General features: G+C 38.7%; 1 protein-coding gene across 1 annotated transcript; it reads right to left on the bottom strand.

Annotated features, from left to right (window-relative positions):
• Positions 1–469: 469 nt before the first annotated feature.
• LOC146307396 (TLC domain-containing protein 4-B-like) lies at positions 470–22,596 on the bottom strand. The gene is made up of 7 exons (XM_084746961.1): positions 22,218–22,596; positions 15,760–15,929; positions 13,585–13,674; positions 12,301–12,359; positions 12,019–12,113; positions 5,099–5,172; positions 470–3,994 (listed from the first exon to the last, which is right to left on the bottom strand). Exons 2-7 carry the CDS (start codon positions 15,912–15,914, stop codon positions 3,676–3,678), a joined length of 792 nt encoding a protein of 263 aa, XP_084603087.1. The 5' UTR covers positions 15,915–15,929; positions 22,218–22,596; the 3' UTR covers positions 470–3,675.
• Positions 22,597–23,856: the final 1,260 nt, after the last annotated feature.

Raw genomic sequence — 23,856 nt, 5'->3', positions numbered from 1 at the left:
TATTTACTTTAAACTTACACTTGGGTTTCACTTTTGAAGTATCATGAGTAGGCTAACTAGGCTAACCAACTTATTTAGGCAGTTAGCAAACTTTGTAACTTTTTTTTTTTTTTAACTTTTACCTAGTGAGCAAACAATGCAGTTTTGTTAACATTTAGCTAGCTAGGAAACAATGAAACATTAAGGAATACAGTGCAGCTTGATGAATTTATGTTCATTTGGGTAAGCAAGCATCTCCATATTGATTAAGTTGTATTCAACTTTGGTTTACATCAATAAACTTGGATTTACTTAACTACTTACTTCGTTTTTAACTGTGCATCAGAGCTCTGCTTAATCTTAAATCTGGTTTAGACTCATTTTAAACCTAAATCTGCTAATCTCTGTTTAAAATCTTTGTTGGTTCAACCCAGTCTGGAGGCTCATTAAAAAAGCTAAGCAAGTCAGAACCCAAATGATACACATCACATCAGTTAATTTGGTATTTATTGTAAAGAACAAATGAAAATGTAAATGACAAATATTTCTTCTTCTCCATTACATTCATAGAATGTCACTAAATACTCCACCTACTCACATCTCTCCATACAACATTCAGAACAGAAACACCAACATCAGTTTAACTAGCTGACAGCAGCACCGTGCTCTCACTATTACCATGGCATCTGCTTTGTTTTATGTTAACTTCTCTTGGATTAATAAATTAAAGACAATGGTACGTATATAATGCAAGATGCTCATAGGATTAATGTTTATTTGCACTGCCCAGATTGTTATAAACTGTGCTGATTAGTATTCAAGTATTCCCTTACTGATTATTTCTGTGCTGGATATTATACTAAATATCTGCTTTATGATGTTCTCATCACATCATCATCATCTGTGGATTACATTATGTGGCACAGTACAAGAATAACGTTTAAGTAAACATTATGTACATGTACTAAGAAAAGGAAAACATAGAACAAAAGTTGTCTTGCAAATGTATATGCTATTTTGTTTACAGTGCAATCCCCATGCAATACCACATGCAGTTATAGAGGGTGCATGAAGAAGACCATATTGACCATGCATGACCTTGCACACAGAGCCAAAACTGATTCTACCAGAGGTGGCCTGCTGTCCTGAAACGCTTACATGACTTCCGTTTAACTCCAGTGAAATATTAACAAATACCTCTCTTTTCTAAGATGCGAGATAGTGATATCCACATGTGATGTAGATGGCATCCACTCATAATGAGCTGTCAAAGTCCATCCTGTTCCAAACACACTGAACTGAAAGAAGTCTTTCACACTGTTTTAACATGCCAAACTCAACTGAGCCTCACCGTACAGCGACTAGCCATAGCGTGCAGGGACGGTTATGTGAACAGAATTGATCTGAACCATCAAATCATGGTTGCAGGTTGGCACTGTTGTATGCAAAATGCTCATGGGTTTGAACAAAACAAAGTCTTCATCATGGAGTAGTAATGGCTGAAGCACTGGCACGGATACATAAATCTTTGAATTGAATTTTAAAACCATAACGAAACAAAAGCACTAAAACAACCAGCCTGAACAAGCCTCTTGGTTTTACATTTCAAACCGATCTATTACAAAAGCCAAACAATCACATTAGACAGGCATGAGACATGGAAAAAACACAAGAAAATCACCGAAAACTCTTTTTTCAGTGCTGTGAGGAGTTGGATCAATGTAACAAAATATTCACTGTGCAATCATAAGTTTTAAAAAGGCAACAAAATTAAATGCTGAACATTGCAAGGCATACTTAAAATAAAAAAAAAACTAGCAATCCCTGTTTCTGTTTCACAAAACATTTGACACAAGCTTTTGATGTACAGCTCAAAAGATACATTTACAATAAAAATTCAAGTACATGTCTCATAAATCATCAATGAATTGTTACTTTTAATTTGAACAAATGATGCAATGATCAACATGGCGGCCTTGTCAGTAGAATGATGCTTAAGAAAACAATTACAAGGTGAATCTTTATGATCTTTCCATATATTCACGTCCGCTGAAAACAAAACACAACCCTCGTATCCATCTGGTGAATAAATATAGGAGTGCACATCATGTTTAACAGCTGACTGGAAATCATATGTAAAATGAGGCAGAGTCTATTTGATTCACAATGTTCTAAAACAATTAAAAACATATTTGACATATACAGAACTGTTACCATATGAAACACTGATTAAGGTCTTTGACCTTACATAAAACTCAAATCTCCAGAAACAAATTCAGTAATTTTTTTAAGATGAATGTACTGAAATCATGTACTGAATTGAATTTACTGGCTAAAATCTCCAATTATTTCATGGAAAACACATAACAGCATGCAGCTTGTTGACATATGTTGCCCAGGGGTGAATTTAACAGTTGGTGCCTAAAAAGAAATCAAAAATAGGAAGTGTGAATATTCTCTAAATCTAAGGTCAAGGCTGGAAAAACTAGAAGAATCCTATTAACATCTCCCACTAACCCCCTCAAAGCAGCTGCTCTTTGTATGAACTCTGGGTTTTTGAAGTTTGTCTGTGACACTCCAGGTCAGTTTCACCCTTTAACATGCATTGCACAACGTGAAATAAATATATATCTTTTTTCTGTGAAATATCAGGTTGTATACACATTTAATCACGGGGATTTAGAAGTCTGTTGCCTCAATATGTCTTTAACGTAAATTAATGTTCTTGCATTGTTTAATGTCAGCGTACAAACACAGCAATGACATTCAGTTTCCCTTTTAGCCTGTCCAAGGTACTCTGTGCACCAGTCTCATTTTCATTAAAAACATTTGACTTTAATTGTTCCTGTCTTTGAGAATCTATTTGTCTTGATGCCAGCAAGACAAAAGATACATACAGTAGAGTGCACTGATGTCTGTTCAACCCTACTTTATTTAAATTAACCATTAAATGCAAATGGAACAAAGACTCACAATAATCCAATAAACATCCTAAAAGGCTGGCTTGTTAAATAAACCTCTAATATTGAATGACAGCAGGTGAGTGATGAACTGATTTATCCATACTTATTTTTCTGTCCATCGTGTCAGTGAAGTCCCTGCAAATTTAGCCCAAGATTTACCACGGAAAAAGAGATGCTTGCCCCGTCTCCTAGACAGGCTTCTGACAATGATTTTATGGCACTGACCATTAATGAACGTTTCAGCGGTTCCCTCAAATCTTCACTCCGTCATCAACATTAACTTATATTTCATCACTTTTATTCTGGGACTCAGGCAAAAGTAATAATACAAAATAAAACATTTCAAAGTCTTTTGTTGAGCACTAAGTTTGTAAAGAACGGTAAACTTTTTTGACAATTTGTGGTTGGGCTAACAGTCCGTTGTCCCAGGACGACCTCTTGTGTGTAGTGGTAAATTGTTCAAGAGAAAAATAATTGGCCATGCATACAGAGTATTGCTAGGAGGTCATTTCATGGCTTAGGGACGGCCAGTTGAATGGTCCATCTGTACATCTCAGTGACTGTGCCCGCTTTCTGAAAAATCTCAATTTCCCTCATTACATTCGCTCCTGTGACACCACTCATCCCAGGTGTGACGGGCAAGTTTCCAAGCTGCCGGTCGTCGATGCACTGAGAGTGAAGTCATTTTGTCTGAGTTGTGGCGTTTTCTCACCACTGACACCCTGGTTTTCCCTTAATCCGTCTTCCCATTCTCCTGAGGTGCGCCGCCTTTGCTCTGGCGTGCCGAGCGCAGCACTTTGTAACAGCCGCGGGCGATCTTATGCATCCACATAATGTTCATGATGTCCAAGCAGATACTGGAGCAGATCCAGGCTACGCGGCCACCCCAGGGAACCAGGTAGAAGGCTTCAGTGCCATAGACCGCATACATACGACTGTAGTAGACTGGCATGACAGCGATGCGGACCATGAAAAAGACTACCGCCATGGCAACGCCGTTCGCCATGTTGGGCCGGGAGGACTTGGGATAACCTAGTACCTCAAAGAACCAGCTGAAACACAACAACCAGTTAAGAAAACAGTCCAGCAGGATGAAGTAACTTCACACTCAAAAACAAACACAAGCTGGCTTTACACACTGAAACTGTCACACAACTTTTTTAAGTTTAACTGATTGATTTCAATATGACAACGCCGTATCACCAAAATGAACAAATTGGTAAAACAGACAATGGTCTTTTGGATGTTTTCAGAGGGAAATTTACATCATGCAAGGTTCATTAAGCTGTCAACAAACAAACATGAGTGAGGCAAAGTTTGTTTACATTTTAATATAAAGTTTTGATGAGAATCAGAGCTGATAATTTAAAATGCCATCACATACCAAACTACACTTTCACACTGATGCCAGAAGGTGGCAACAAAAAGCTACTTTTTTTTTATTTGTTTATTTCCCTTGAATCAAAGGGTGAATGCACTGACTGGAGATTCACTGGATCAAACTCCTTGAATAGAGTGTGAAACGATCAATTTGTCTCTCTTTTGATAAGCCATGAGGTTATATTTTTACATCCAGCATATCAATAAGCATTAGTGCACCAACAGCTCTCTTCTGATTCTCTGGGACAGCTATTATGAAACAATAGCCAGCCAGTGCCAGAAGAAAAAATGATACAGCACATCCACAATGATATTATCTGGTGAGAAAATTATACGAAATACGATACAAAGATGCAAATATAGTAACCTTCCCACTTAATATAATTTAGTGAGAAAGTCATTCAAAAAATGACCAAACTAGCTATCTTATTTTTGTGAAATTAAGTTATATTGTGTTGCAATTTGCAACCTGCAACTAAGTACATGACAGTTTCACCGTGTAGAGTCAGCCTCACAGGACTCTTCTTTAAGGCAAGTTCTACTTCAGTTTTATTCATATAAATGGCTTAAAAAGGATTTGGACATCCCTCAAATAATCTCAAAGAACCAGCTGAACACAAAGAGAACATGCAACAAGCAGTGGATTAACTTAATGTAATTAAAAGTCCTAGTAATTAGTACGTGTACTGATATATAATCTTCAGAAATGTTGTCAACCGAGCTCCAACCCTGAATGTAAAGCCCAAAGCCCCGGTCATTTGTAAGCAGGTACGTACCGCTGGTTCACACATGGTGTGGAAAACTCAGCGAGCAGACGGAAGTTAGCAAAATAAGGCAACATTCCTTGGCCCTGAAAGAACAAGGTAAGAATAGGAAGACCACAAAACATGAAAGGGACAAAAACAAGACACCAAATCATTTGCATCAGCCGCCATGAAGCTGATTTACCGCCTGCTCTAATGTATGTTGACAATTCCACGGCTTCTTTGGACATAACCATATGATATTGCATATTTCTAGAAATACATATACAGTGTTAGTCAGGTCTTAAATTAGATGAGGTCCTCACCAAATATAGACCTATTTGGCAGATCTAACAAAAGAGTCTTCTCCTTCAGGCACACAATTATTCCTTCAAGTTTTGCGGGCCAAAATTAGCCTGGTCTTTAATTTGACTTCCTAATGAATCATTCTCTTCACTTATTGTGAGCAGAAACTCATCCTCACTATGGAAGGAGCATGAAGAACTAGGAAAGGCAATTTCTGAGGAAAGTGTGGTGTGAATGCTGGGTGCCAGAAAGCTGATACTAAACTGCACTGCTGGCTTTAAAAGCTGAACAATACCAATACTGTAATAAAGATTAGAGAATATTTGAAGGTTTGTTGAAAAGATGACAAACTGAATTGCAGCCTTGATGAGTTGAAAAATACTCAAAATGTCCCAAAGCACAAGGTAACATAAAAATGCCCACCTAAAATGAAGCATTTTTGCATTTACTAATATAGTAATCACTTCACTCAAGTATTAAGGTAATAATCACTGATGCATCTTTACAACAAACTATATACGAGCTATTTCCAGCTCAAGTCCTTTCATCCAGAGAGCAGAATCCACTGTTAAAAGCACACAGCATGGCAATTCATCTGAATAAAATCTCAACATTAAAAAGGTATTGAGCCAATATTGACACAGCACAGGCTTGTATATACACTGTACAACCATACATACATTCAGCCAGACACTATTTGAAGGAGCAATCAAAAGCCATGCAGAATAAAAAACAATATTTTTAACTGCCAAACATGTCATTGTTTAGAAGATTGAGGCCTGAATTGCATGTTGTCTTAGGTATGAGATCATCTTTAGCAGGTTTTACTCACCTGAGACCTGAACTCAAAGCTGAGTTGTGTGTGCTTCAAACAATTACTAACGAAACTGACAATATCTGTAATCAAACCTGGTCAGAATTCCAAAATGTAGAAAACATTAGTGTTTTTGACCTGAACAGAAGCCATTATGAATCCCTTAATTAATCCTACTGTAAGATAAGCTTGTGTGGCTTTATTTCCTTTCTACAGAAGCACAGATCGGCCATACTTGCAATTTTTTTTAATGCCTTTGTCTCAAGAGCACTTGTTAATTATTTACTTAACTTGAGATTACAAAGGTTGTTTTTTCATGAGGACAGATTAATTTATCTCATTATCTCGAGAAAACAAAAGGCAGATTTCTCAAGAGGATGAGATAATTTATCACGTGAAAGAGATCACGGAAGTGAAAAAAATGGGCTTTGATAACTAAATAATTAACCTATCATCATGAGAAAGTGGACTTTGTTACTTTGTGATAACAAAATATTTAAGGCAATAATGAGCTTAGTTAATTGGAGGTAAAAAAAAATTAACACTTCATCAGAAGATAATGAAATAATTAACCCGTTATCTAGAGATAGAGAAATCATTCATCCTTGCGATAACAGCATTAAAAAAATAATGGCAAATACAGTTCTCAGCTTCTGTATCATTCCACTTTACAAAATCACACAATTTTCAGCTGCTGCTAAATTGAGCGAAGATGATCTTAAAACCAAGATGTTTTCAGGACCCCCCCTCTTAAACACTGTTGACCTGAACTATCTTGCTAAATCAGCCGCTGTAACCTTTGAGCATCAAACACTCAGACCAAAATGATGGTGTTAAAATTGTGCCACTAGCCAAAAACCTTCAATTCAGTGCATTAGAGAGACCGAGTGCTGAATTGTGTCTTAATTTCAATTGATATTGATTCATGTGTTCAAAAACTGATTGTGTGTTTGACCAAACAAATCCATTAACATAAGAAGTCAAACTCAAAATTAAGATAAAATCACAGTATTCAATTGATTTGCCTGAAGTCCTGCCCCTTTTCGCTCTGCACTCCAGTAACAGTTGTAGCAATCTTGGTACACTGCAGAACCTCAGTCAACTTTCTCCTTTCCTGCTTCCTGTACTTTCATATGCTATGTGCAAAGCTTGTCTATGTTGAAAAGAAAACCTAATTTTGAAGATAGCTGAAAGATGTTGCTGGGGGTCCTGTAAAAGCAACACGTAGTCACATTTTAAGTTAGCTAATGTTCACAAAACTATCAGGCTAACATATATGTTGGAGTTACAGGACCCCAAGCAACATCTTTTGCATCTTCAATATTAATTTTTCTTTTCAACATAGACAAGGCTTGCACATAGCATCTGGGTGCAGGAAACATTAAAGGACAAAAGGGTTCCACAGGGTACCGGGGTTGCTCAGCTGTTGCTGGAGCACAGAGAAAAAGGGACTTAAGATGGTCAAAAGACCCACAAAGAACATATAACTCCAGGTTATTTGGCTAATGGCCTGATTTTTACAGCATGTAAAAGATGACTTACCGTCAGGGCTGAAACATAAGCTGGTCATTGAAACATACTTACTACGTGATACAAACAGGGTACATCTGCATTTCAGTTTTTTTGTACCACATGATGTGAACTTTCCACCTAGCATGAGCATGCTAGTACCTCTAGGAACTGGTAAGTCCATACTGTGACTGGGCATCATATCTGCTCAGTGCAACACAACAGCAATAGCAGCAGACAAGACAGGAATAAAGAAAGTCCCCATCTAGATCAAGACCTGCTCTGGGTTTGTAAATGACACACAACCCTTTTGGTAGTTTTTGCATGAAGGGGGATGACACAACCCGACTTGATGTTGGTAGTTTTTGCATGTAGGGTTTGAAGAGGGGCTTTTTATGTTAAACTCAGCGGAGGACACAGAGACAGACGGACAGATATATTAGAAGAAAATAAAAAAAAGATGCCACCACAAATTGGAAGCAAATAAGAAGCAACACTTACAACACTGAGAAGAAGGCATGCATCTAATATTTACACAGCAGTTAATATATTACGTTTCCATATTTTTGATCAATTTACACTTGTTAAAACACACATCAAAGACAGATTATGGTGCTATTAAAAAAAAATCACTGTTTTGACCAAGACATTAGTGACTAACTAATCAATACTCAAAACATACCAAGCTTGTGAAATTAAGCTGATTTGTTTTCCAAATCTACGTAAATTTAATTCTTAATTTGGCTGTGTGCCTCAGGGTTTCATAATTGTATCGAATATGTAGAGTTTATTGTGTATTTGACATTGACAATACTTCCACATAAACACACTCGACACATTAACTAATAAAAGACTGACAACATATGACAAATTTGACTGGGTACAAAACTAAATAAAATGAAAATGACATCAAGGGTTCACCAATTCCGGTTGTTTTTTTTTTACAGCAAATGTAATATGGCTACAGTACCATGGCTTTTTTTTTTTTGACTAATGGAGGAGCAATCATTCTGTTATCCCACATGAATTTCAGATCTAGTCTGAGGAAACAGTCATGAGTGTCCAGTAACAGTATGGCCTACTTCATCTCTGATAGTTTTAGATACAGGTGCTTGCTCTGTTTCTCAGAATGAAAGGCTGGATTTACAGTCAGTTATAAAACATAATTTTATTGCTATGATGTGACACCGTTGTAGGTGTATTATTATTGTTTAGACACAAATGTTGAAAAGTAATATTCCTCATTAACAATGCAATGAAGACAGACAAAAAGATGGACGCAAATATGATGTGTTTCACATTAAAGAAGAAAGGAACAAATCTGTAAATCCAGCCAGTGACTGGGATGTGGAAAGGGGAAAAATGGAAATCTGGACTGTAGGGTTTATACTAAACTAGCGGTGAAACCAAACTTCCATAGTGCTTTACTGTTTTGTACCAAGATTGTGGAATCATTTGCCAATGGCAATGTAAAACCAGAGGTAAAAAAAATGAAACGCTGAAGCGCTTTTTTAAAATCCAAGAACATATATCGTATGGGGACTCAGAGGCAGAGCAATGCACACTGTATGTCCTATATAGAAAATACAGAACATGTATTGTAGGGGAAAAAACTAAATTCCCTGTGAGTTTGTTTAAAGGAGCAATATGTAAAACCCTAGTGTTCAAAAATGAATACTGCAGACCAAACAGCGAGTTGGAGCCATAGACTGTATATTAAATAGGTTGAAGCCCTATTTAAAATACAATTTATGATTGAAGTGAGTTGTCTCCACCTGCCCCGTCCTCTCCACACCTAACGCTCCAGGTAGGCTGCCTGCAGGCTGCAGGGACACTGATCTACACAAGCGCAACAGTATACTTTGACAATGACAAGTAACAACAAGTCCTACACTGCAAGTTGTTATTATGGTCACTTGTCTTTCAATGAAAAGCTAAGCCTGTTTTCCCAAAAACAAAAGCTCACTGCTCCAAAAATACACACTAAACTATTTACTACGTCATTTGGCAAACATTCTGCTTAAATTTGAATTCTAATAAAGGTGAAACAGGCAAACAAAAACAGATGTTGCGCACCAGAACGGAAATTTGAAAGCCAAACATGCTGCATTTTTGTCAGAGAGGCTTGCATTTCAGCAGTAAATATATACATATTTCTCCTTTAACTAGAATAAAATGGGTATAAAAGGAAAAAAACGGACTTTTAAAAGCACTGACAGTAGTAGTTCTGTATTTGTTCCAAACACCTGACAGAATACATTCAACATGGTATTAGAAAAAGTGCCTGGCTATCTGGTGATACACTTGGGGTCATGTAGATGACATTATTTGAGTGGCTTTGACAGTTTTCCCTCATCAGGGAGTCTCAGGAGGAGTGTAAGGAGGAGAAAGAGCAGAACTAGGCTCTGGCACAACAACAGACAGGTGGAAGGTACTGTAGATAGGCAGGTTAAGTAATTAACAAAGTTAAATACTGTTTGTTGGCATGCACAGTAACAAGAAAGGAATCCTGTCTGTGTAGTACGCTTCAGAACTGCCAGCATGCACACAGTGGTTACAGTTAGGCATTCAGCTGCGCTAAGCTCAGAGAAGTTCAGCTTATATGTCAGAATCACACAACATTAAAGGGGGTCAGTAAAACAAACAGAAAGCACAGAAATTGTAAGGGCAAGGTGAGGGGGGGAGGAGGGGGTCATCAGCCAGTACCATCATTGAGCATTCCATGCAAAAAATACCATAGTCATTCATTTCCATAAGAATATATCCACAGATCCTGGTGACCTAGAGGGTTTCAGATTGAACCAAGAGTGAACAGCGCTGCCCACAAATGCACTAAACTAAGAGCCAACTGTATAGTAGCAGCGCAGCAACAACCACTGAGTCACTACTTATTGCTTCCAATGACTTGTGAAATTATTATCAGGCTATTGTCAATACCCACAGATGATTTTGCAAAAGTGATACAGAATGATGCTAATGCCTCCATACCAGAAAACTGTGTTGGTGTATTATGAGAGGGTCAGTCATTGAACTCTTTGGTGAGAGGGCTTTTACAGCGCAGCTCTAACAATTGCTTAGCGTGAGTGAAATGTCAAACTGACTCGACTGAAACCTGCAATTATCAATCTTCTGCAATTTTCAGAACACAGTTTAAACCTTTTAGGATGCAAAATACATATAGAGACTATCTGACAGGACTTACACATCTTCAAGTGAAAGTGTGCATTATTTGAAGTGAGGTTGTTTGGGGCACATATTGATAGTCAGTGTATTACCAACAGTACACCATGAGTTTGGAGAAGCAGAGAGGACCACCAGCATGGATGCTAAGAACAAACTGCTGTGTATAGAGTCAGCAACAAAAGGTATTTTAGACACTTAAACAAGGTCCACCTAAAAACACATAACAATATCAGTTCAAGTGTGTGCTATAGTTAGAATATCCTCACCATTGTTTGCCATCTGACAGCCTTTTCTGATGGGAAACTGCTGTTATATAAGCCAAATATCGCTCTCTCCATGTCAACCAAACTCCATAGGCTAAATCAGTATTTTAAACCTTGCAGAACACAGGGGTTTGCTGGTCAACTGCTGCCTCGATCCGCTGGTTTGTTTGTGTTATTGTGTGACTTTGGTCTGTGTTCTGCAAGGCAAAATTACTGATTTTGTTAATGGAGTTTGGTTGGTTTGGAGAGAGCAGTATTTATAACAGCGGTTTCCTGTCAGAAAAGGCTGTCTGTCAGCCGCATAAAGCAGTGAAAATATTTTAAGCATTGTGTACACTTAAACTGCTGTTAATTTTTTTTTGGTGAGCCCTTTTTTAAGTGTCTAAAATAACTTTTGTTACTGACCCCATCCACAGCAGTTCATAACTTAGCTTCTGTGCTAGCACTCCTCTCTGTTTCTCCCAACTGGGGGCAAGCAGACTGCCATCTACTGTAGCTAATACACTGAATATGGAGAAGTATCTCATATAACCCCACTTCAAATAATCTACATTATGCCTTTAATAACACTAAAAGTGGGCAGGCAAAGAATGACACCTGGAATACACTATCTTTAATGCACAGTGCATTTTTTCCCACTTCTAGTGAAAATGCTGGAGCCAAAGAGGTGGATTTTAAATATCCATGAGATGTTTGAACAGTCTGGGGTATATCACTTGGGCAGGTACACACTACGCTGACCTTGCCTTGCACATATTTAACTAACCTATATGAGCTGCATGGCTGCGTGGGGACAGTCATGGACACAGCTGTTCACCCTTGGTTGTCTCCTTCCCATCTTGCCTGCACGTTCTGCTATTGGACAATAGGGCACTCACCAGTACATAGTAGTAAGCATACAACGCTGCCAGATGGTGAACTACAAAAAACTTGTCGCCTATCGCCTTCCAATAGTAAAATATTAGCAGCAGATCTGGAAAACAAAAATACAGGGGGAGAGAGAGATAACATGTTATTGGTGTAATTAATTGCAGTGAAGTCATTTAATAAAGGGCAGAGTGACCCAGTGAGTCATCTAAACATCAGGTTTATTACATCTTAAATCATGCATGGCCAGATTTTGACAAAGATTACCTGTGTACACTGTGTGTTTCTCTTACCAGATATGAGGTAGCCTGTTGTGATGGCAACATTAGTCTTCACCAGTGTAGGATCTCCCCTGTTGAAAAAACACATTTGGTCTGTGAATTATATCTGTGAAATATTTCTGATTTAGGTGATTCCTAGTGGTAGTACCAAACAGGGAGACAGACAGCATCTCAATAAGCAAACCACCTCAAAATTTGCAGGGGATTTGCCGCTTCCATCAAGCAGAATTGGATGTCATCACTTTAGAATAAATGGCAAAAAACCCCAAAAAGGTCATATTCAAAGCTTCAGTTACTCTTGCTTCAACTATCAAATTTTCCATTCCAGCACGTTGATAATGGTTGAAGAATTACCGCTCAAGATTCTCGGCAATTGCTGAAACAGTGACTATTTGATTTCACACAGAAGTATACACAAGCAGGTTTCTCATTTCTAGCCAATTTATCATCAGCTGGGTTGACTGAATGGTTAGTAGATTTTACCAGTTTTAGGTAGCTAGTTGACAGCTATGATAATGCTATGATTAGAAACTAAACTTACATGTCAATGACCTTACAAGTTAATGATTCACAGAGGATGTGCAAATAAAGAGCAGCATGTTCAAACAGGATATCTTATCAGTTCTTGTGTTACAAGACAATATTCTAGACAGAAATGTAATTAAACTTTCTTGTTCATAATTTTAAGACACCTGAGACACCAACCTCCAAACTCTTTGTCTACCAAGAATCTCTTTTTCCAGAACCACTTGCACTTACTGTTGCTAAGCTATGACTGGACGAGTGACCCTTCCTAAGTCCCGCCCCTTCTTTTCTCTCTCTATTTCTCTAGCAGTCTATTTTCTAACATTTACTAACTTTACATGTGAATATATGTAACTTTTCTAAGAAAAGGAGAAAGATGACCAGGGTAAAAAGGGTTGGGACTTCAGAAGGGTAACTTGAGCCCTTTGCGAAAAAAAGCTTGACATACTGTAAAAATGAACCAAAACTATGGAAATCAGCAGTTAAAAACATGCCAATCACAATGAGGTTGTTTCGATACTGGCACCAGCATCAGAAAATGCCTCTGATGCTGCCTAAATTGCTGGTATCATATTGGCAAGTATGTAAGTCTGTGCACCAATCCAAAACCACATGATTTATTAGCTCCAGAATGGCATTCTCTTTTTCCGGGAATGGAAGTCATGTTCGAGGGCATTTATTCATTTATTCTCTGCATGTATTCATATCTGTATGAATCAAGGGAGGGGGAAAAACTGTATTGGAACATCCACAATTTAGCCAAACTCTCACCAGACTGGGTCTTCATTGACAGCATCATCAAACATCAAGATGTGGAGACAGAAGATTCCCACCAACAGTGCGTGAAATGTTGACACCGTCCTGAAATGAAAACCCAAACAATGACAGCCATGATACATTCCCGTGTGTCAAGAGCAAACACTGACACATGTCAGACACTTCCTGTTCAACAAGCATGCTAAAGGAATACTGAATATTTATCTATATTCATGAAAACTGCCTTGGAGCTGCTCTCTGGTTTAGAGTGCTGGATTTTTAGTACTCACAGTGAATCAACTGATTGCCTGTCAGGGCTGCACAGAGATTCAGACCAATTAGACTAAGAGATTAAACACTGCTGAAGGGTCAGGCAGAGCGGCACACAGTCCCAGTCAGTCATTAAGGCAGCGAGACAGTCCAACAGTTCTCAGCCATCAGTCAGTCAGTCAGTCAGTGAGACAGGATGACAGCCACGCTGACTGTGAGACAGTTTAAATAGAATCTGTAAAGTCATGGGCCTCAGCAGGGATCTCCATAGCCTGGATCCATCTCCACCAATCATTAATTTTCATTTGCTCATAAACCATATGACCATTTCAATTTCACAAGTGCTCTCATGAGTAATAAACGGAGTATGAGAGTGAGAATGAAAATGAATGATTAATGTTGGTTGGACCAGGCTGGATCCCTCTGAACACTCCGATGGCCTTCAATCTACAGCAGAGAGATCACCGTTCTCCAAAACACAGCAGCCTGTCAGTCTCTTTCAAGACACAAACACGGTCCATGTTTTTTTGTTCCGATCTAGTTGTTCCAGCCAGTATTAGCAATGTTCCCATAACAGGTTCGCAGAGGACGACAGATGACACTTTGTTGTTGTCTGATCAAATGGACTTGTCATCAGTATGAACACTGGCTGGCCCTGAAGCGTTCATACTTGTCTCTTCATTTTGACTGATGAATTGTGAAGATAAAAAAAAAAAGTTCTGTTGATTAAATGCGACAATATGACTGACAGAGGAAGGTAGAAGTACATTTTACATTTTATACGGGATACAGCAACACAACTATTGTAATTATGGCAGGATGGCTCAGATTAAAAGTAGGGCTGCCGCCTGAAATTCGAATCATCGTTCAGAGACCCCTCAGTCGACTGATTCTTCAAGTTGAGCAATTTGTTTTTTTCTCAGCCAGTCAGTGTGGAGTGTACTTCAGGGACATTTCAGTCTCCAGAAGTAGCTTCAGTGTGAACACTCCTAGCTTTCTCTCCTGGGTCAGTCGTTCCACTACGCCAAGCTGTCCTGTCTGCTCTGTGAAGATGTCCACAAATGCATACAGGCAGCTGTAGACTCTGTGACTGGACACGTAAACGGACAACTGCGGACATCATGGACATGTAGCAATGATTGAGACTGGGGCAGCTGTCTGGAGGAAGAGAGACACTGCCTGGTCGGGCTCTTTATCACCTGCCTTCTGCTTAGAAGTGATGAATTTGCAACTCAAAGCAACTTCATATGAGTTGGCTTTTGTTTGATATCTAGTGTAGTGAAATGGACAAAAAAATTGCACATTTCCTGTCCATCATTAGTTTAGTTAACATGCATTAGTTCGGAGATTGTCAATAGATTTGGAAGTATAATTGGGAGTATAATTCAGGCTTTAACTTGATTGAATATCCCACAGAGCCTAAATATGACAACATTTCATGAAATAATAATAATAATAATAATAATAATAATAATAATAATAATAATAATGATAATAACTAATAGGCTACTAGCAGTGAAGTGAGATTAAATACTTAAATTTATTTTGTAATTCAATTACATGTATGTAGATTCATATAATTGTAATCTGTTACCTTTACTGAGATAAAATTAAACAGGCATGATGCACAGCCAAAAAAAGGCTGAAAAAACAACTATTCCACTGAGCTTCCACCATGCTGCAAGCAGCCCGGCACCTTGAAGCTGTGGTGTGCAGAGCAAACACTGCAAAACACACACTGCGTCCTACCAGTGAGTCAGATACTAGTATAACAGGAAATATGTGGGTTGACTGTCAGTGCACATCTTTGGATCCAGCTGAGACAAACCCCCTCTGGGCAACATTAGTGTCACACTCTCTGCTGTACAAAGTATGTAGATAATCAGCCTCATCATGGTCAGAAAGTTCACATCAGGTCACCTTGAGTTCCATTCCACCTTCTGCTTGTCACTGAGGCCAAGGAAGCCGGGACTGATGCGCATGGACATCCAGGGGCTGACTTTGTGGAAGAGCCACTGGAAGGTGAGGAAACTGGTCACCGAGATGGTGAGGATAAGCTGGCTGAATGGGTCCATGGCCACCCAACCCCACTGTGGGAGGACGGAGAGAAAGCAAAGGTTAAGGTTAGAAAGTTAGTCATGCTCTGTTGTTTCATTACAACATTCTGCAAACATAAAAAAAACACATCAAAATTCAGGAGGCATTAGTACCAGTGTTTTCCTTTATGGTTATGAACACATACAAAAAGATTTCCAAATGCATTTCATGTTTTTTTTAATATAAATGACACTCAACCTTGTTTTTCAATGATATTGTTGTATATAAATGTGAAAAAAATCCACATATGAAAAAAAAAACTTCACACATGTATTCCTGATGCACACGCAAATATTTCTTTTTTTAAAAAACACAATATATAAATTCTGATGGCAGGAGGAGTCATCAGCTGATGAAATCTATCTGACATGACTCCGGCAGAAATCATCTTCATGAATTAAGTAATATTAAAACTTTCAACTCATGTGATTCAAACATTTCCGATGTCTCCAGTGTTGTGACGTCCAGAAGTCACAAATGATTGAAAAAAGATAAATCATTTCTAAATTACACAACAAGTTTTTATCTAACAATCTGCTTATAGAAAAGATTTGAGTATGTAGTGTAACTTCTCTTGGCACTGAGTGCTTCATTTAAAACGATTATTCAAACTGAGGATTTTGTTCAAGGATTTATTTATTATTTAGCGTAACGACATCATAAAATATGAGTTTATATGCATTTACAACCAGTTTGTCATGTGTGAACTTCATTGCTTTGTGTGTGGGTGTTTTGAGACTTCCTGCTGTGGCTCGATTCACAAATAATATTTTTTTCTTTCAAAAAGGGAATTATCAGATGTCTTCCTTCCTTTTCATCCAAGTACATAAGCGTAGATTTGAAGGTATTTAATGCGATCACACAGCACTCCATCTGCGCAGCCTGTAATTATGACCACAAGGATGAACAGGTTCCTTTAGTATAACTTGACACTTTCAGGTCAGCAAAACTAAACCAGCTGGTGTGTTTGGTATTTGTTAACCTTTGACAACAAACTACAGTCTGTCAGAAAAAAAACACACCTCCCACTAGTGGCCCAGTCAATTTTTAACTCAGCTCCTGTCAGGAGAGGACAGCTGTCACTGGCCTTAGCGTAAAAGGTGAATCACACGTCACAGGCAAAGTTTGGTTAATGGCCAACTCCGCTCCATCATCTTGTTTATGTCCTCAGAGCTTCTACTAAAAAGTGTCTGCCTTGTTGGCTGAAAAATGTAAAAAGATGAATTTTTAGACAACGACAAGTGGGTCTGTGTTACAGAGGAATTGTGGCTCTTCAGAAAGAAAACAGAGGTATCATGTATCATTACGTGTACTGAAACCTGTTATTGTGGCTTCAGCACATACATACACACACACGCACGCACACGCACACACACACACACACACACACACACACACACACACACACACACACACACACACACACACACCATTTCTTTCCCACGGAGCTCCACAACAAAAATGCTAATTTATCGACTGCATCTATGCTGATCACCAGTTAGAGAGACCCTTTAAACTGAAACATACCAATGTGTGCTTTATAAACTCATCCTGGACTTTGCTGTGTTTGCTTTCAGTGAACACTATGCATCTACTTTTGGAGCCACTTAACACTGACTTTTTCAGGAAACAGTTTTCTTTCAGCTTTTGGTAGAGATGGGCAATGTGGCTTATAAATAATATTTTTATGCTATTATGTGATATACAATATATATTTTGATATACACATTTTTCTCTCAAATAACATACTGTTAGGTCTGGGTGACAAGGCCAAAATCAAATATCACAATATTTTTGACCAACAAAATTGATTTAGCTTTAAAAAGTTAGTGTTCGGGATGCCTTTTTGAGAATTTGAGAAGACAAGTTGTGGTTATTATGCAATAATTCATGAAAAATAAACTTTTCTTTTCACCAAATATTAATCGATAATTGCTTGAATTGTATACATCATTAGTCAGAGCATCACTAAAGCTGCTATTAATCCCGCAACATACAGAAGGAAATTTTATAGAAACAAAATAAATAGCCCTATTATTGTTATATTGGTTATGTTTGGACACTTTCTAAATACTGCCACAGATAACATAAAAATATTTTTTGGAATACCCTCTGGTGTTTTTACAAAAAAGTAACACTTGACATGACCACACAAGTAGAAGTCAACGTCGCAGAATCAAAATTCAGTGGATTTATCTCAGGGGTCTACTATGTTTCAGGTCATTTTTTCTGTTTCAGGTGGTAGAGCCGTCACAATACCAGAATTTTCAGCTACGATACAATACTAGTATAGTAAATGATACTCGATACCTCTTCAGTACTAAGACAAATAACGAAAAATAACATCTAAAGCACACTAAACAGGATAATTTCTTTCTTCCTTTTAAACTTGCACGCAGTAGTTTTGCTGTACTGCAAGCCAAATTTCAGGCAGGACAGTTAAGACTGAACTGAGGTCTTGAATAAGCACTTCAATCTTTTTTTCATAGCTTCTGTACTTTCGCTATTATAATTAACACATATTGTACTGTTTTAAATATGTGGTATAAAAAAGTATTTGAGTATCAACACTTTGGACAACCAGGAGGTTATGGGAGGCTGGTATCAGAGCATGCCAAATGGGCATGGGTCAGCCATGTGTTGGGAAATGAGAGTGGAACATGGGTCCACAGTATAAAGGGTGATCAGCATGGGCCGGTTCAATAAAATCCATTTCACATCTATACACTGTTTAATTGAAAATCTAGGCCTCGAAGTTAGATTATGTGTAGTAGAACTCTGCACTGAGGCTTAAAGCCACCCAAAATCCGTTCATTTAATCTATATTTGGATCAAAAGTGAATGATCTCTATAAGACAGAAATAATCAGCTCTGCATGCTCGTTGGCTTGTGGCCAGTAAATGTATGTCAGTGACAGAAGTCCACAGGAGCCACTGTGAATCCAGACCATTGAACTGTGGTGCATTCACTTATTTGAATACTGACTCATTTGAGTGCTGGTAACAGGCCAAGTCAGTTAACTTTAAAGACTTATTTACATCTGCCAAGCAACAGAACACACTATCTCCCAGCACAGACACACGCAAAAACACACATCTCACTCCCTGGAGCTCTGGCCTTGGTGATTTTATACCTGCCTTTGCTCCCGTGTTACGCCAAAGAAACGCCTGAAGACAAACAGTGTGCTTCATTGGAGCACTGTAGCCAAGAAAAAGCCACCGGGGAACAAAAAGGCCAATTCCACTGAGTCCTCTCCTCATGCCTGCCTCTAATGCATTAGTGGGCAGTGAGCACCAGTGCTTTAATGTCGCTGCAAGGCAGGAAGACTTTTTGTTATTAGAGGGACACTTAAAGAGTCCATATTGTGACTTTAAAAAGAGGAGACTTCTTGTTACCTTCAGCCATTCTAACAAAAAAAAAATACAGTCAGCGAAGGACTGTTTTAGGTACACACACACACACACGTTTGCGTGCTCTAATAGCCATGCAGGAACCCGTTGCCAAGGGCAAACGGTTACAGAGGTCGACTTAAGGATATAGAGAGGAAACAGCTGAAGCACAATGGAGAACAAAGCACTACTACTGTTGTGGATATGGCTGACTCTCTCATGAAAATCTGCAAATGCATTTGTCAAGTTGACTGCATTTCTTTTTAGGAATTTTAAAATCATTGCTCCTAATGAGTTGAAAATGAAAGCTAGATAGGAGAGATTATAAGGGCTGAAACTAACAGTTATTTTCATTGTTGATTATTATGTTGAATATTTTTTGATTCATCGATTAGTTTTTTAGTCTGTAAAATGTCGAGAAATGGTGAAGAATGTCGAGCAGGATTTCCAAAAGCCCAAGATGATGTATACATGACATTCATTCACATTTATGAAGCTGCAATCAGAAAATTTTAACTTTTTTTCTCTTTCAAAATGACTTGAATTATCAAAACAGTGGCAATTAATATAGCTGACGACTAGTGGACTAATCAACTGTTAGTAAGGGAAACCACAGAATGTGATTTTTGGAGGTAAAAGAAAGTTTATGCATTTTTCAAGCTAATAAGATCATTATAAATGAAATGTAAGACCCGTTTCATTGCCTTACTGTCAAAAAATATACATGCACAGGTTCGAATGTTGGTTTCTTTTTGTTGATGTTGCAGCATGATCAACACAATTTAAAAGTGAGACTGAAGTTAATGTAACTTTATAAGAGAGTTTTAAGACTTGTCAAAATCACGTTTAAGACATTTTAAGGCCTTTTTTAAGAACCTGCAGAAACCCTGACAGCAGACTGCTTACATTCTTTCTGGGAAACTTATTGCGCTGTGAGAAGGATGGCTTTTGTCACCCTTACTGAAGATTTGGTAATAAATAAATCATGGCTGGAACTTTAACCTCATCAAGACTACCAAGACAACAACCAGTTATTTTAAGATGCGCATTTTACCCTTTGCTCTAACGACACACTGTAGTTATAAGCCATAAAAGCAGATTTGCTTGGCCCTGAAAATGTATCTGGTAGAACCTGACTGAGGGCTGATGCCACTATCTGATATCAATATTTTATATTTTATTATTACTTTATTTTGTTGCCTTTTTTCTGATTGTGATTTTATTTTGCAGTTGTGAAGCAACTTGTAACTGTTCTGAAAGGTGCAACACAAATAAAGTTTATACAGATATCAAATCCTTTGTTGGCTAAACTGATTGTAAGAAGAGGCTTGGTAGACCATGTTTTCATTTATTCGTTAGCTGCAAGACAGACTTTCTCCTGTAACATTGCAGTCACCGGTGCGCTGCTGCTAACTGTGCTGTAGTTGCCGTTAGCGAGTTAGGTCAGTTAGCGGTCCTCTGACTCCAAGGATGATGAAGACACGGTGGGGTCAGACAGGGACAAGAGGCAGCTGAGGAGCGAGGTTGTAATGCAGCGTATTAATTAGTAAGTTTACATCGTCCATTGACTGAAGTCTGCGAGCTCTTGGTTTTGTGAAGTTGGAAGTTATTTATTCAGTCTCCTTGGTGGTTGTTCCAACACATTCAGACAGTGAGAAGCGTCCATGAAAACGAATCGTCTCGGACAAACAATGGCGGCTCTTGAAGATGTTAGCATCAATACTGTGATAGCATCAGTTATCAGGACTGGAGAGTGTTTCATCACTGTAAGAAAAGCAAAGAATGGCACTAAAGGCTTTTATCGACTGAAAATGGCTTTGGTTCGGTGAGTCGATCCGATTGGTTAAAGTTAGCCCATGTTAGACGTAACAGACGGTTCATCCAATCATCTGCCAAGTGTTGTCTGAAAGCACCTGCCCTTTTCCAAACTGTTTCTATGGCCGTCTTCCCTAATGGTTCTGTGTAACAAACCACCTTTTGACCCAACCAGTGGTCAAAAAACTCATCCTGCGGCAACACTTCAAAAGTTTGACTTTTTATTGTTAGCATTTAACGGGTGGCTTGCATCATGCCTTGAAAATATATATAGAAATAATTAAATGAATATCATAAACTGGTGACAACTAGCCAAATAATAAGAAATACACTTGGAAACTAAACAAATATGTAAAAACAATCTCCATTATGTTTTTTCTTTTTCTTTTTTATAGATTTTATATCAGAGAACATATACGCCAATACCAATATAGACCACTATTTAGGCTAATATCGGGCAAATATTATCAGCCAACCAATATATCGGTCTGGCTTTTCTATCTGGCAGTTATAAGGGGGAATGAATGAGTTAAAGGGAATTAACTGGAGAGCAGTGTGTTATTCAGACCCCCACTGATTTATTATTGTCTCCACCATTCACACAGACTGTCATGTTAGGGCCCGCCTTGAAGATAGGCCTAATTTTTCTGGGAAGTGGTGTGTGTTTCCACGGAAGACTGTTTTACCAGCCTCGTGTGTTCCTATAACGACTGGTACGTAAGGTTAGCATGCGCTTGCGTAAGACGGGTGGACCTTTTTTTTTCTTCTTACGATAGCCCCCACGAAAATAACTTCGCTATGTGTGAATCATTCGCGTCGCATATCGGAGATGCTGGACAGAATCGATCGCCCCGATCAGAACACGTTACCAACAAGAAAACACGGTTCACAACAGCCCACGCAAGGCCGATCCACGCCGCATTGCTTGGCTTGACCAGCTGCTGTTGCTGAGAAATGTGTTGATGGAAAAAATAACACTGGCCTGGTCGTGTGTGTGTGTGTGTGCATGTGTGTGTGTGTGCGTGTGTGTACCAGCCGCGGCTATGAACAGAAAGCAGAGAAAATAGATGGTCTCACCTTACGACTTTCATTAAGATGATTTGCGCCTCACTCTCTCAGCTGCTTCTGGTTTCCTGTCGTCGCTCTCCAAGCCGCGTACGTTGAGTCAAAGCGACCACAGCCATGTCGAGTCATTTTGATAAACAAGAAGACAGCCCGCCTCTTGCTCCACACACACACACACACACAGACACACACACGCTAACAAGTTGTGGGGGATGCAGCAGCAGCAGCAGCAGCAGCAGCAGCGGGGCTGGAGGAGCTGTGTGTCTGCTCTGCCAGCTTTGCGGCGTTTACCGAGAATCCCATCCAACACCGAACAGTGTGCATAATTGCAGAGGTGCAGATCATGCAGCTCGACGCTCGATTACTGAAATGATAGAGGAGAGGGGGGTTGCTGGTGTGTGTGTGTGTCAGAGTTAACTCTCTCTCTCCTATAGGGCTCAAATTACAGCTGAATTCTTAAAGACACACACACACACACACATGCACACTCACTACCACAGTGGTCTGCCCAAGAACACTCACTGTGTCTATTTATAGCCAAGGCTTGTTGAAGTGATCTAGGGTAAATCAGACAAGATAGCCAGTAAAACAAACTGCAGCCATGGCCCACTGCTCTTAATAACAATCAATCCCGTTAAAGCCCTCAAGCTATTCCTTTGTATTAGTCTCATGTTGACATATGCATGGATATGTGTCACACAGACAGTCTGCACAATTTATAATGCAAAATTAATAGACTATTACTGTATATATTAACTGGTGACTAAGCATCAGAGGATGTACACATGATCTGTCTCACTCTGGTTCATAATGAGGGGCTACACTCATAATTCATGGTAATTGCCAGAGTTAGTGCCTAATAAATGTCTTTTTTCAAAATAAAACTGCACATTTTAGAGTGATATTTTATTGTGACCACACCTGTGCAATAATCGCACTGTTTAATCAGCATCTCTATATACACACCTGTCAGGTGGATGGATTTATTCTGGCAAAGGAGACGTGCTCACCAACAAGGATGGTAAAAAAAATGTGTGAACACAATTTGAGAGATATGTATGGAAGAGAGAAGAGATTTTTGCTTAAACGTGTGTAAAATGGGAAAAAAGCAAAAGTGTTGTGTCCATTTTTTGTTGAGTGCATAGTAGGATATGTCTATATCATTGTGGTGGTGGTGATAAATATGGGGTATATATTATTTATTATTATCTTTGATGCAATATTGTTCACCAGATATTCATGCCAATAAAGCATACTAGTTTGAGCTGGCTACACTCCCACACACAGCCCAATAACTCAACAAAAGGAAATAAGTGATTTTCTGTGTACAAATCAGGACAGAAGAAAATAATAGACTGCACAAAGGAGAGTCTTCGAAAACATCCAAGAACAGTTTCAGTTCTTAATGTCTTTCTAAGCCACTGATGTAATGGTCCCCTGTCCTTTCTCAGTGTGGAGTCTACTCATAGACATTACCAAAGGGCAGATGACAGATTAAGTGACCAGTGGCTACAATATAAAATTACATCTCCAGTAAACTGAAGCAAGGCAAGCGTATTTACAGCACAGTGATGTTGTCAGGCCTAAATCATCATGAACTGATTTGCTGGTGTGGAGACTGATGGTTTAAAGAAATCACATCCATAAAATG

This window comes from Lutjanus erythropterus, chromosome 21 (assembly GCF_056507025.1).
Source record: "Lutjanus erythropterus isolate fLutEry1 chromosome 21, fLutEry1.hap2, whole genome shotgun sequence".
NCBI classification, from domain to species: domain Eukaryota; kingdom Metazoa; phylum Chordata; class Actinopteri; order Lutjaniformes; family Lutjanidae; genus Lutjanus; species Lutjanus erythropterus.
This window is presented reverse-complemented; position numbering and strand designations above follow the sequence as displayed.

What these genes read in the sequence shown, in the direction of transcription:
- LOC146307396 (XM_084746961.1), bottom strand. Translation starts at nt 15,914, where the DNA reads ATGGACCCATTCAGCCAGCTTATCCTCACCATCTCGGTGACCAGTTTC. An exon ending in AACAGGCTACCTCATATCTG is followed by an intron (nt 12,114 to 12,300) that starts GTAAGAGAAACA and finishes TTTGTTTTCCAG; the next exon opens with ATCTGCTGCTAATATTTTAC. An exon ending in ACACCATGTGTGAACCAGCG is followed by an intron (nt 3,995 to 5,098) that starts GTACGTACCTGC and finishes GTTGTGTTTCAG; the next exon opens with CTGGTTCTTTGAGGTACTAG.